The sequence below is a fragment of the Ascaphus truei genome, chromosome 1, assembly GCF_040206685.1.
Source record: "Ascaphus truei isolate aAscTru1 chromosome 1, aAscTru1.hap1, whole genome shotgun sequence".
Classification (NCBI taxonomy): domain Eukaryota; kingdom Metazoa; phylum Chordata; class Amphibia; order Anura; family Ascaphidae; genus Ascaphus; species Ascaphus truei.
Window position 1 is genome coordinate 542,924,204 of NC_134483.1, and position 12,787 is coordinate 542,936,990.

At 50.6% G+C, this 12,787-nt stretch overlaps 1 protein-coding gene across 3 annotated transcripts in view; it reads left to right on the forward strand.

The window, feature by feature from the left end:
* Positions 1-12,787, forward strand: part of LOC142467670 (disintegrin and metalloproteinase domain-containing protein 33-like) — a 209,492-nt gene that overhangs the window by 144,791 nt on the left and 51,914 nt on the right. For all 3 annotated transcript variants that reach the window (XM_075573605.1, XM_075573608.1, XM_075573616.1), the window contains 3 exons: positions 329-495; positions 2,720-2,804; positions 8,089-8,231. In XM_075573605.1, the coding sequence (XP_075429720.1) occupies positions 329-495; positions 2,720-2,804; positions 8,089-8,231 (395 nt within the window). The remainder of the gene's footprint in view (positions 1-328; positions 496-2,719; positions 2,805-8,088; positions 8,232-12,787) is intronic.

A 12,787-nucleotide genomic window follows, 5' to 3' on the forward strand; every position in this document is an offset into this window, starting at 1 on the left:
CTTCTCATGTAATGATACCTGTCCCCTGCCGCATAGTTTTAGGTAGCTGCCAGGGGACCCACGGGGCACAAGGATAACCAGAGGGCTTAACATTTATTATATAGCCTGGTTACCCTTGCCCGTCACAGTGGCCCGTGTGTAATAATTGAGCTGCTATCTCTTATACATCTTCTGTAGAATCTATTTCATTTTCTGTACCTGCACATATTTTTGGGAAATTGATACAACAAAAAGCTTCAACCTTTTATAAAGTGAGTTTAAGGGTGTGCGAAAAGTTAAAAAGAGATAAATGTGGGTAACGCCCGGCTCTTCTCCGCCCTCTGCACAGTTCTACATGTCCGTGAACATCAAGGTGGCTCTGATCGGCCTAGAAGTCTGGACAGAGGGTAACCAGTGTCAGGTGACCAGCGATGCCAACGCAACCCTCTGGGCCTTCTTGCAGTGGAAGCAGAAGAGGAAGTCCAGGAAGAAGCATGATAACGCCCAGCTCATCACGTGAGTGCTGTGACCACGCGGAGAAGTCCCGTTCAAATCCCTAGTTCAGACAATACAGCCAGGAATGGGTTGAGTGTTCTCAGCTCCCTGAAGGAATTGGAATAAAACCTCTGGTCAGTGAGGGTATCGGTCATCAAACGTTTTTCCATTGCTTTGCTTGCAGACATAGGTAAAACAATTAAGCAAACACTTTCTTTTCCCAACCAAGTTAGGTCAACAGTTTTATAAACAACTGTCCCATGTTTAATGGCACCAAAGATCTGGTGAGCTTCTCCAGAAACCTAAGGCCTCGGTCCCGCTGCGCTCGTTGGCGCGGGCGGCAATGTCGCGAGTTCCCCACCAGCAGGGGAATCCTCGCGAGCCGGTCCCGGTCCCCACTGGCTGCACAGCTGATCACACGCTGTGGCGCGTCAGCCGCTAGGAGACACCACAGAATGGTGTTTCCTAGCTTCGACGCGTCATGTGGTGAAGCTGTGAGCCAATGGGGAGGGGAGGCTGCGGGAGGAGGAGAGGCTTCGGGGAGCGGGGAGGAGTGTGGAGTGAAAGCAGGTGAGTACCTGTCTGTATATGTGTGTGGCTGAGTGCCTGTGTGTGTATGTGTGTGCCTGAGTGCCTGTCTGTGTGTGTGTGTGTATGTGTATGTGTGTGCCTGAGTGCCTGTCAGTGTGTGTGCGTGCCTGCCTCTGTCTGTGTGTGTGTGTGTGTATGAGTGCGTGCGTGCCTGTCTGTGTGTGTGTGTGTGTGTGTATGAGTGCGTGTGTGTGTGCGTGAGTGCCTGCATGTGTGTGTGTGTGTGTATGAGTGCGTGAGTGCCTGCCTGTGTGTGTGTGTATGTGTGTATGTAGAGAGCCCGAGTCCGTGGAGGGAGGGAGGGGGGGGGGAAGAGTAGCGGGTCCCTCCTGCAGACCGTGGAGGGGGGGGGGGGAGAGTAGCAGCTCCCTCCTGCAGTCCGTGGAGGGAGGGGGGGGAGAGTAGCGGGTCCCTCCGCTCAAGCCACGCCCCCCCTCCCTGTCAAACCTCCCACCTCCCGCCCACCTCCCGGTCAAACCTCCCACCTCCCGCCCACCTCCCGCTCCGGCTCCCTACAGACCGCAGATCGCGGTCTGTGTATCTCAGCGCACCGCCTGTCAGCAGCGCGGGTGCGCTGACTCTGGGAGCGAGGCCTTAGCCTTAGTGTGTTATTACAGCTCCCAAGTTAATGTTGCTTGTCTGGGGCCCTGCAACATCGATGATGGTTGTAAACATTCATTAGGTTCCTAGAGGTTACTGATATTATAGTGGTATCTTGCTAATTGCTGACCGACATGTATTTAAATAATTGGACATATTACAAGTTTGGTACAACACTCTTATAAACCTGTGACCTATGACCATAACCGGTCCTTATAGGGCAGTGGGGGATTACTTTGATTGATGAGCAACCCTCCTCCGACAGTGTCGCGGTGCAACTATGACATCACGGTGGCTATATATGTGTGTGTGTGTGTGTGTGTGGGTGTGTGGGTGGGTGGGTGTGTGTGTGGGGGGGGGGGTGTGTGGGGGTGGGTGTGTGTGTGTGTGTGTGGGTGTGTGTGTGTGTGTGTGTGTGTGTGTGTGTGTGTGTGTGTGTGTGTGTGTGTGTGTGTGTGTGTGTGTGTGTGTGTGTGTGTGTGTGTGTGTGTGTGTGTGTGTGTGTGTGTGTGGGTGTGTGTGTGTGTGGGGGGGGGTGTGTGGGGGTGGGTGTGTGTGTGTGTGTGTGGGTGTGTGGGTGGGTGGGTGTGTGTGTGGGGGGGGGGGGGGTGTGGGGGTGGGTGTGTGTGTGTGTGTGTGTGGGTGGGTGGGTGTGCGTGTGGGGGGGTGTGTGTGGGGGTGTGTGTGTGTGGGTGGGTGTGTGTGTGTGTGTGGGTGTGTGTGTGTGTGTGTGTGTGTGTGTGTGTGTGTGTGTGTGGGTGGGTGGGTGTGTGTGTGGGGGTGTGTGTGTGTGTGTGTGTGTGTGTGTGGGTGGGTGGGTGTGTGTGTGGGGGGGGTGTGTGGGGGTGTGTGTGTGTGGGTGGGTGTGTGTGTGTGTGTGGGGGGGGGGTGGGTGTGTGTGTGTGTGTGTGTGTGTGTGGGGGGGTGGGTGTGTGTGTACCCCTGAGTGCTGATCAGAAGAGAGGGAGCTCACCTAACAATTCACCTTTTTTATTATATATATTGATACTCCAGAATGGAAGGGGTTAAACTCCTGCCTTATATGTCCCTGTAGGGGGGACACGTTTAAAGGAACCACCATCGGGATGGCCCCGTTAGAAGGGATGTGCACCGCGGAGAACTCTGGGGGGGTCAGCATGGTAAGGAATCGCCCGCCTGCGCCTCTTATTACAGGGTCTATGAAGCCTTATGGATGGACGGAGAGACGGGCACATTAAACGGGCTGTCCCATAACGCGGGGCAGGAGGCAACCAGCAGTAACAATCTGTATCATTTATCTACACAAATCTAACCGTGTTAACAGCAAAGATTTGTCTCTTGTCATTCTCTGGGGGGGGGGGGGGAAGAGGAGAATAAATGACAAGTTGAATTGGGGGAAAGGGAGATTGTTTGTCAATGAAGTGTTTCCTATACCCTTATCCCACCCTGTCCTTATCACCGAGCCAAGAAAGAAGCCGCACAGTGTGTGTTTTTAGCATGGTTAGATTTGTCTATGGAAGCCAATAAAAAATGTTTAATTCTTTACAAAAGTTATTTTTTTTTCCCCTCTTGACTATATTGGATTAACCGGTTTTAAAAAGGACTTTTAATGACATATTTAGCTAGCAGATCATACGCCCGTCCCCTACTTCTCAGTGAGCCCCAACAGGACAGGCCCTACACCATACCGGCAGGGTGTGTCTCACACGTATTATTACACTGAATGCTACGGTCTGGCTGCAGGACCCTTAGAAACGGCAGACCTGACGGACATGGGACGGGAGCTTTGCGCTGCAAATGAAACGGTGCTGGCACATTGTTAATGGCAATCCGGAATATAATGAGTATAATCTGTTATATAGTACATTATACCCATAGTATAATAGTATTCCTTCTATTGACCTTGCTCTGAACACTTAACTTACTACCTACAGCATATTGTATTGTATTGTATGTCTTTATTTATATAGCGCCATTAATGTACATAGCGCTTCACAGCAGTAATACATGTGGTAATCCAATAAATAACAGATAATATAAATAACAGATCATGGGAATAAGTGCTTTAGACATTAAGGAAGAGGAGTCCCTGCTCCGAGGAGCTTACAGTCTAATTGGTAGGTAGGGAGAACGTACAGAGACAGTAGGAGGGAGTTCTGGTAAGTGCATCTGCAGGGGGCCAAGCTTTATGTGCCATGTGTTCAGAATAGCCACAGTCCTATTCATATGCTTCTTTAAGCAAGTGTGTCTTAAGGTGGGTCTTAAAGGTGGATAGAGAGGGTGCTAGTCGGGTACTGAGGGGAAGGGCATTCCAGAGGTGAGGGGCAGTCAATGAAAAAGGTTTAAGGCGGGAGAGGGCTTTAGATACAAAGGGGGTAGAAAGAAGACATCCTTGAGAAGAACGCAAGAGTCTGGATGGTGCATAACGAGAAATTAGGGCTGAGATGTAAGGAGGAGCAGAAGAGTGTAAAGCTTTAAAAGTGAGGAGAAGAATGGAGTGTGAGATGCGGGATTTGATCGGAAGCCAGGAGAGGGATTTCATGAGGGGAGATGCTGAGACAGATCTAGGAAAGAGTAGAGTGATTCTGGCAGCAGCGTTAAGGATAGATTGTAGGGGAGACAGGTGAGAGGCAGGAAGGCCGGACAGCAGGAGGTTACAGTAATCAAGACGGGAGAGAATGAGGGCCTGAGTCAGAGTTTTAGCAGTCGAGTAACAGAGGAAAGGGTGTATCTTTGTTATATTGCGGAGGAAAAAGCGACAGGTTTTAGAAATGTTTTGAATGTGAGGGGCAAATGTGAGAGAGGAGTCGAGTGTGACCCCTAGGCAGCGTGCTTGGGCTACTGGGTGAATGATCGTAGTTCCAACAGTAATGTGGAAGGAGGTAGTAGGGCCAGGTTTGGGAGGAAGTATGAGGAGCTCTGTTTTAGCCATGTTGAGTTTAAGGCGGCGGAGGGCCATCCAGGATGATATAGCAGAGAGACATTCAGAAACTTTGGTTTGTACAGTAGGTGTAAGGTCGGGTGTTGAGAAATATATTTGTGTGTCGTCAGCATAGAGGTGATAATTAAACCCAAAAGATGTTATTAGGTCACCTAGAGAGAGTGTGTACAGAGAAAAGAGAAGAGGTCCCAGGACAGAGCCCTGGGGTACCCCCACAGAGAGATCAATAGAGGAGGAGGAGGTATTAGCAGAAGAGACACTGAAAGTACGATGGGAGAGGTAGGATGAGATCCAGGATAGAGCTTTGTTCCGAATACCAAGAGTATGGAGAATATGAAGGAGAAGAGGGTGGTCCACGGTGTCAAATGCTGCAGAGAGGTCGAGTAATATGAGCAGAGTGTAATGACCTCTGTCTTTGGCAGCATGGAGGTCGTCAGTTATTTTAGTGAGGGCTGTTTCCGTGGAGTGAGCAGTACGGAAGCCAGATTGTAGAGGGTCTAGGAGAGAATAGGTGTTGAGAAAATGGAGCAAGCGAGCGAATACAAGACGTTCAAGGAGTTTAGAGGCAAAAGGCAGGAGGGAGACAGGCCGATAGTTAGAAAGACAGGTAGGGTCAAGCTTGCTGTTTTTGAGTAATGGTATGACTGTTGCATGTTTGAAGGAGGATGGAAAGGTTCCAGAGCAGAGGGAGGAGTTAAAAATGTGCGTGAGCGTAGGGATTATAGTAGGAGCAAGAGGTTTTAGGAGATGGGAGGGAATGGGGTCAAGAGGGCAAGTGGTAGAGGGAGAAGAGGCGATCAACAGCGACACATCCTCCTCTGAGACAGTGGAAAAAGAGTCAAGGAAGGCAGGAGGAGAGTTAGGAAGAGGTGTAGGATGGGAGGAAGAAACAGAGGGGATGTTCTGACGTATGGATTCCACCTTTTCCTTAAAATAGTCATAGCATATAGAAAAGGAGTTACCTGCTCAAACCTCGTTGTATAATTACTGATTAGAGGGGGGCTCTCAGGGGTGAATTCATGCCACAGTATATATAGAGAGAATCCCTGTTATACCCTCAAGATGCCTCTAAATAAAACTTAGCGTTTATTGGATAGAACTACAAAATAGCGCAGGAAGCAAATTTGGACGAATTTAAAAAGAGAAAGATCAGTTTCTCATCTGGAGACGGCCTCAGCTCTGATAGTGGTGAGGGACTACGTGAATATCAAAACGCTAAGTGTGAAACGTAGAATAAAGTGCTCAAGAATAGTGACGAGTCCCTATGGACATGTACAATCACCTTTAGGTGAAGTGATAACGCGCAGCAGGAGGAAAAAAACTCAGTGAGTGAGGATCTCCCCGCGCTGCGCCTGACCCCGAGCTAGTCGCACTCCCAGCCTCACACACTGGTGACGTCAGAATAACCCGACACGCGTTTCATCCGTTACCAGACTTCTTCGCGGGGGGGGGGGGGTGACTAGCTTGGTCAGGGGCAGCGTGGGGAGATCTTCACACGCCCAGCATTGAGTTTCATACTGGGACCACATGAGAGAGTATTAGCCACCCCAGGTCTATACTACGCTGGCAGCTGTTTGGCACGAGTGCCTACACCTCACAATATCCACTCACTTGTGGGTATATTATATACTCATCCTTTCTTGGTTACACTCTATACCACTCACTGTGTTTTTTCCCTCCGTTGTGTGTGTGTTCACTTTACCTATGTGATACGTTGATTGTACATGTCCATAGGGACTCGTCACTATTCTTGAGCACTTCATTGTAAGTTTCACACTTAGCGTTTTGATATTCACGTGATACCTCACCACTATCAGAGCTGAGGCCATCTCCAGAGGAAAAACGAAGCATTCTCTTTTTAAATTTGTCCGAATTTGCTTCCTGCGCTATTTTTGAGTTATATCCAATAAATGTAAAGTTTTATTAAGAGACATCTTAAGGGCTATAACAGGGATTCTCTTTACAGGCATACCCGGTTTAAGGACACTCACTTTAAGTACACTCACGAGTAAGTACATATCGCTCAATAGGCAAACGACAGCTCACGCATGCGCCTGTCAGCACGTCCTGAACAGCAATACCGGCTCCCTACCTGTACCAAAGCTGTGCGCAAGCGGGGAGACTATAGAGCCTGTTACACAGGCGTTATTTACATCAGTTATGCACTTATATGACGATTGCCGTACAGTACATGCATCGATAAGTGGAAAAAAGGTAGTGCTTCACTTTAAGTACATTTTTGCTTTACATACATGCTCCGGTCCCATTGCGTACGTTAATGCGGGGTATGCCTGTATATAGTTTGGCACTTATTTAGAAAAATGTGTTACCAGGAAGTAATACATTTTGAGTTACCGCTCGTTTCCAGGAATGTCCTGGGCACAGAGTTATGATAACAATATACTGTATGGTTACATTAAATGTACAGAGCTCATACATTATAGTTACAGACCTTTCATGGACAGTTAGTGTTGGAAAATTGGGTGCAGGGGATAAAAGGGCTGCTGAGTTTCAGATTGAAATAGAGCAATTTTAACATCAGCGAACGGAAGCAAACGGATCACAGCCTTTAGCTGCCCTTCAACTGCGCCAAAGGCTGTCCGCATTGAATGCAGCTGTGGTTTCAGAGTTTTTGTCCTCCAGGGGCATTAACATTTCAGAGGGTGGGGATGACGAAACACAACAGTAATCAAATGCAGATATTAACCCTTAGCATGCTGATTCTGTGCAGAGGGGAGCAACTCCTGGGGAACCCCATCAGGCGTCCGCCTTTGGGGCGACACAGATGTAGACTTACACTACCTACCTGCTAGGGTTGCTAGGTGGCTTCTCCAAAAATACGGGACACAATAGTGAAAGGTGTGAAGCACTCTAGACACACACACCTCTCACCGCTCCAAGCTGTTTCCTCCTCTCCTTGGTCCCACCCCCAAGCTTCTGACACCTCCTCCTGATTGGCTGCATTACCAAGCAGCAGCCAATCAGGATGGAGGAAGTTGCCCAGCCCTCTAGCAACAGTCTTGCTCACTCCCTGCTCGGGGAAATGCCGCGGCCCCCCACGTCGTTCAGGTCACTATGTTCAGAGAGGTAATACCGGACACATACATGTCCAGAGAGGTAATACCGGACACATACATGTCCAGAGAGGTAATACCGGTATACACATACAGCAGAGACTGAGACTATTCTAACACAAACCAGTGGCAATCGCCAAAAAGACCCAGGTACATGCTGGATACATGCCTTAAACTTGCCTTAAACTAGCCCCAGCATTTCTGCACTGATTAATGGCCTATCAGATTAACAGCGGGGGTCCCTGGCAGTCCCATTCAAACTGAATGGGACTGCCAGGGACCCCTGCTGTGTTAATCCAATGTGTCGTTAGTCAATGCAGAAATGCCTTAAACTAGCCTGGCAATATCTATATATTGTGTAATATTTGGGGATGTTTCAAGTAAACGCTTGATAGCTGTTTTTAATCAATCGATGTGCTTGGCTTCCAGGACCACTCAGAGCTGCCGATCGGTGCCGCTGCTACCATGGCTCATGAAATTGGACACAATTTTGGGATGAGCCACGACAATGACGGCTGCTGTACGGAGGCCACAGCAGAACAAGGAGGCTGCATCATGGCAGCGGCCACTGGGTGAGTGGGGTTAGGGAGGGAGAGGGTGAGAGGAACTGAGGGAGAGAGTCACAGGGTGAGGGGGCCTGAGGGAGAGAGAGTCACAGGGTGAGCGTCTGAGGAGAGTCACAGGGTGAGGGTCTGAGGGAGAGTCACAGGGTGAGGGGCTCTGAGGGAGAGAGAGTCACAGGGTGAGCGTCTGAGGAGAGTCACAGGGTGAGGGTCTGAGGGAGAGAGAGTCACAGGGTGAGTGTCTGAGGGAGAGAGAGTCACAGGGTGAGTGTCTGAGGGAGAGCGAGTCACAGGGTGAGGCTCTGAGGGAGAGAGTCACTGGGAGGCTCTGAAGGAGAGAGAGTCACAGGGTGAGAGGGTGAGAGGAACCGAGGGAGAGAGAGTCACAGGGTGAGGGTCCGAGGGAGAAAGTCATAGGGTGAGGGTCCGAGGGAGAGAGTCTCTAATGGAGGGGGCTGAGGTAGTCACAGGATGACAGGGTCAGAGTCACACAGTGGGAGGGTGTGAAAGAGAGGAAGAGTCACAGGGTGATAGAGTCTGAGGGAGAGAGTCACAGGGGGACAGGATCTGAGGGAGAGAGTCACAGGGTGAGAAGGGTTGGAGATTGAGTCAGGGTGGGGGGCACTGAAGAGAGTCACAGGGTGAGAGGGACTGATGGACAGTCACAGGAGGAAAGGATGTGAGGGAGAGTCACAGAGTGAGAGTGTGAGGGAGAGTCACAGAGTGAGAGTGTGTGAAGGAGAGTCACAGAGTGAGTGTGTGAGGAAGAGTCACAGAGTGAGAGTGTGTGGGAGAGTCACAGAGTGAGAGTGTGTGGAAGAGTCACAGAGTGAGAGTGTGTGGAAGAGTCACAGAGTGAGAGTGTGTGGGAGAGTCACAGGAGGAAAGGATGTGAGGGAGAGTCACAGAGTGAGAGTGTGAAGGAGAGTCACAGAGTGAGAGTGTGAGGGAGAGTCACAGAGTGAGAGTGTGTGAGGGAGATTCACAGAGTGACAGTGTGTGAGGGAGAGTCAGAGTGAGAATGTGAGGGAGAGTCAGAGTGAGAGTGTGAGGGAGAGTCACAGAGTGAGAGTGTGAGGGAGAGTCACAGAGTGAGAGTGTGAGGGAGAGTCACAGAGTGAGAGTGTGAGGGAGAGTCACAGAGTGAGAGTGTGAGGGAGAGTCACAGAGTGAGAGTGTGAGGGAGAGTGTGAGGGAGAGTAAGAGTGTGAGGGAGGGTCACAAAGTGAGAGTGTGTGGGAGAGTCAAAGAGAGAGTGTGCGAGGGAGAGTCACAGAGTGAGAGTGTTTGTGGGAGAGTCACAGAGTGAGAGTGTGAGGGAGGGTCACAAAGTGAGAGTGAGGGAGTGTCACAGAGTGAGTGTGTGTGGGAGAGTCACAGAGTGAGAGTGTGTGGGAGAGTCACAGAGTGAGAGTGTGTGGGAGAGTCACAGAGTGAGAGTGTGTGGGAGAGTCACAGAGTGAGAGTGTGAGGGAGAGTCACAGAGTGAGAGTGTGAGGGAGAGTCACAGAGTGAGAGTGTGTGGGAGAGTCACAGAGTGTGAGGGAGAGTCACAGAGTGAGAGTGTGAGGGAGAGTCACAGGAGGAAAGGATGTGTGGAAGAGTCACAGAGTGAGAGTGTGTGGGAGAGTCACAGGAGGAAAGGATGTGAGGGAGAGTCACAGAGTGAGAATGTGAGGGAGTGTCACAGAGTGAGAGTGTTTGTGGGAGAGTCACAGAGTGAGAGTGTGAGGGAGAGTCACAGAGTGAGAGTGTGTGAGGGAGATTCACAGAGTGACAGTGTGTGAGGGAAAGTCAGAGTGAGAATGTGAGGGAGAGTCAGAGTGAGAGTGTGAGGGAGAGTCATAGAGTGAGAGTGTGAGGGAGAGTCACAGAGTGAGAGTGTGAGTCACAGAGTGAGAGTGTGAGGGAGAGTCACAGAGTGAGAGTGTGAGGGAGAGTCACAGAGTGAGAGTGTGAGGGAGAGTGTGAGGGAGAGTAAGAGTGTGAGGGAGGGTCACAAAGTGAGAGTGTGTGGGAGAGTCACAGAGTGAGAGTGTGAGGGAGAGTCACAGAGTGAGAGTGTGAGGGAGAGTGTGAGGGAGAGTAAGAGTGTGAGGGAGAGTCACAGAGTGAGAGTGTGTGGGAGAGTCACAGGATGAAAGGATGTGAGGGAGAGTCACAGAGTGAGAATGTGAGGGAGTGTCACAGAGTGAGAGTGTGAAGGAGAGTCACAGAGTGAGAGTGTGAGGGAGAGTCACAGAGTGAGAGTGTGTGAGGGAGATTCACAGAGTGACAGTGTGTGAGGGAAAGTCAGAGTGAGAATGTGAGGGAGAGTCAGAGTGTGAGGGAGAGTCAGAGTGAGAGTGTGAGGGAGAGTCACAGAGTGAGAGTGTGAGGGAGAGTCACAGAGTGAGAGTGTGAGGGAGAGTCACAGAGTGAGAGTGTGAGGGAGAGTCACAGAGTGAGAGTGTGAGGGAGAGTGTGAGGGAGAGTAAGAGTGTGAGGGAGGGTCACAAAGTGAGAGTGTGTGGGAGAGTCAAAGAGAGAGTGTGCGAGGGAGAGTCACAGAGTGAGAGTGTTTGTGGGAGAGTCACAGAGTGAGAGTGTGAGGGAGGGTCACAAAGTGAGAGTGAGGGAGTGTCACAGAGTGCGTGTGTGTGGGAGAGTCACAGAGTGATAGTGTGTGGGAGAGTCACAGAGTGAGAGTGTGTGGGAGAGTCACAGAGTGAGAGTGTGTGGGAGAGTCACAGAGTGAGAGTGTGAGGGAGAGTCACAGAGTGAGAGTGTGAGGGAGGGTCACAAAGTGAGAGTGTGTGGGAGAGTCAAAGAGAGAGTGTGCGAGGGAGAGTCACAGAGTGAGAGTGTTTGTGGGAGAGTCACAGAGTGAGAGTGTGAGGGAGGTTCACAAAGTGAGAGTGAGGGAGTGTCACAGAGTGAGTGTGTGTGGGAGAGTCACAGAGTGAGAGTGTGTGGGAGAGTCACAGAGTGAGAGTGTGTGGGAGAGTCACAGAGTGAGAGTGTGTGGGAGAGTCACAGAGTGAGAGTGTGAGGGAGAGTCACAGAGTGAGAGTGTGAGGGAGAGTCACAGAGTGAGAGTGTGTGGGAGAGTCACAGAGTGTGAGGGAGAGTCACAGAGTGAGAGTGTGAGGGAGAGTCACAGGAGGAAAGGATGTGTGGAAGAGTCACAGAGTGAGAGTGTGTGGGAGAGTCACAGGAGGAAAGGATGTGAGGGAGAGTCACAGAGTGAGAATGTGAGGGAGTGTCACAGAGTGAGAGTGTGAAGGAGAGTCACAGAGTGAGAGTGTGAGGGAGAGTCACAGAGTGAGAGTGTGTGAGGGAGATTCACAGAGTGACAGTGTGTGAGGGAAAGTCAGAGTGAGAATGTGAGGGAGAGTCAGAGTGAGAGTGTGAGGGAGAGTCATAGAGTGAGAGTGTGAGGGAGAGTCACAGAGTGAGAGTGTGAGTCACAGAGTGAGAGTGTGAGGGAGAGTCACAGAGTGAGAGTGTGAGGGAGAGTCACAGAGTGAGAGTGTGAGGGAGAGTGTGAGGGAGAGTAAGAGTGTGAGGGAGGGTCACAAAGTGAGAGTGTGTGGGAGAGTCACAGAGTGAGAGTGTGAGGGAGAGTCACAGAGTGAGAGTGTGAGGGAGAGTGTGAGGGAGAGTAAGAGTGTGAGGGAGAGTCACAGAGTGAGAGTGTGTGGGAGAGTCACAGGAGGAAAGGATGTGAGGGAGAGTCACAGAGTGAGAATGTGAGGGAGTGTCACAGAGTGAGAGTGTGAAGGAGAGTCACAGAGTGAGAGTGTGAGGGAGAGTCACAGAGTGAGAGTGTGTGAGGGAGATTCACAGAGTGACAGTGTGTGAGGGAAAGTCAGAGTGAGAATGTGAGGGAGAGTCAGAGTGTGAGGGAGAGTCAGAGTGAGAGTGTGAGGGAGAGTCACAGAGTGAGAGTGTGAGGGAGAGTCACAGAGTGAGAGTGTGAGGGAGAGTCACAGAGTGAGAGTGTGAGGGAGAGTCACAGAGTGAGAGTGTGAGGGAGAGTGTGAGGGAGAGTAAGAGTGTGAGGGAGGGTCACAAAGTGAGAGTGTGTGGGAGAGTCAAAGAGAGAGTGTGCGAGGGAGAGTCACAGAGTGAGAGTGTTTGTGGGAGAGTCACAGAGTGAGAGTGTGAGGGAGGGTCACAAAGTGAGAGTGAGGGAGTGTCACAGAGTGAGTGTGTGTGGGAGAGTCACAGAGTGATAGTGTGTGGGAGAGTCACAGAGTGAGAGTGTGTGGGAGAGTCACAGAGTGAGAGTGTGTGGGAGAGTCACAGAGTGAGAGTGTGAGGGAGAGTCACAGAGTGAGAGTGTGAGGGAGAGTCACAGAGTGAGAGTGTGTGGGAGACTCAGAGTGAGAGTGTGAGGGAGAGTCACAGAGTGTGAGGGAGAGTCACAGAGTGTGAGGGAGAGTCACAGAGTGAGAGTGTGAGGGAGAGTCATAGAGTGTGAGGGAGAGTTACAGGATAATATGGTCTGGAGGAAAGAGATTTCAGTATAAAAGTGTCTGGAGAATAAACTCTCCATAAATTGTGGGATCTGAAGATTTCAA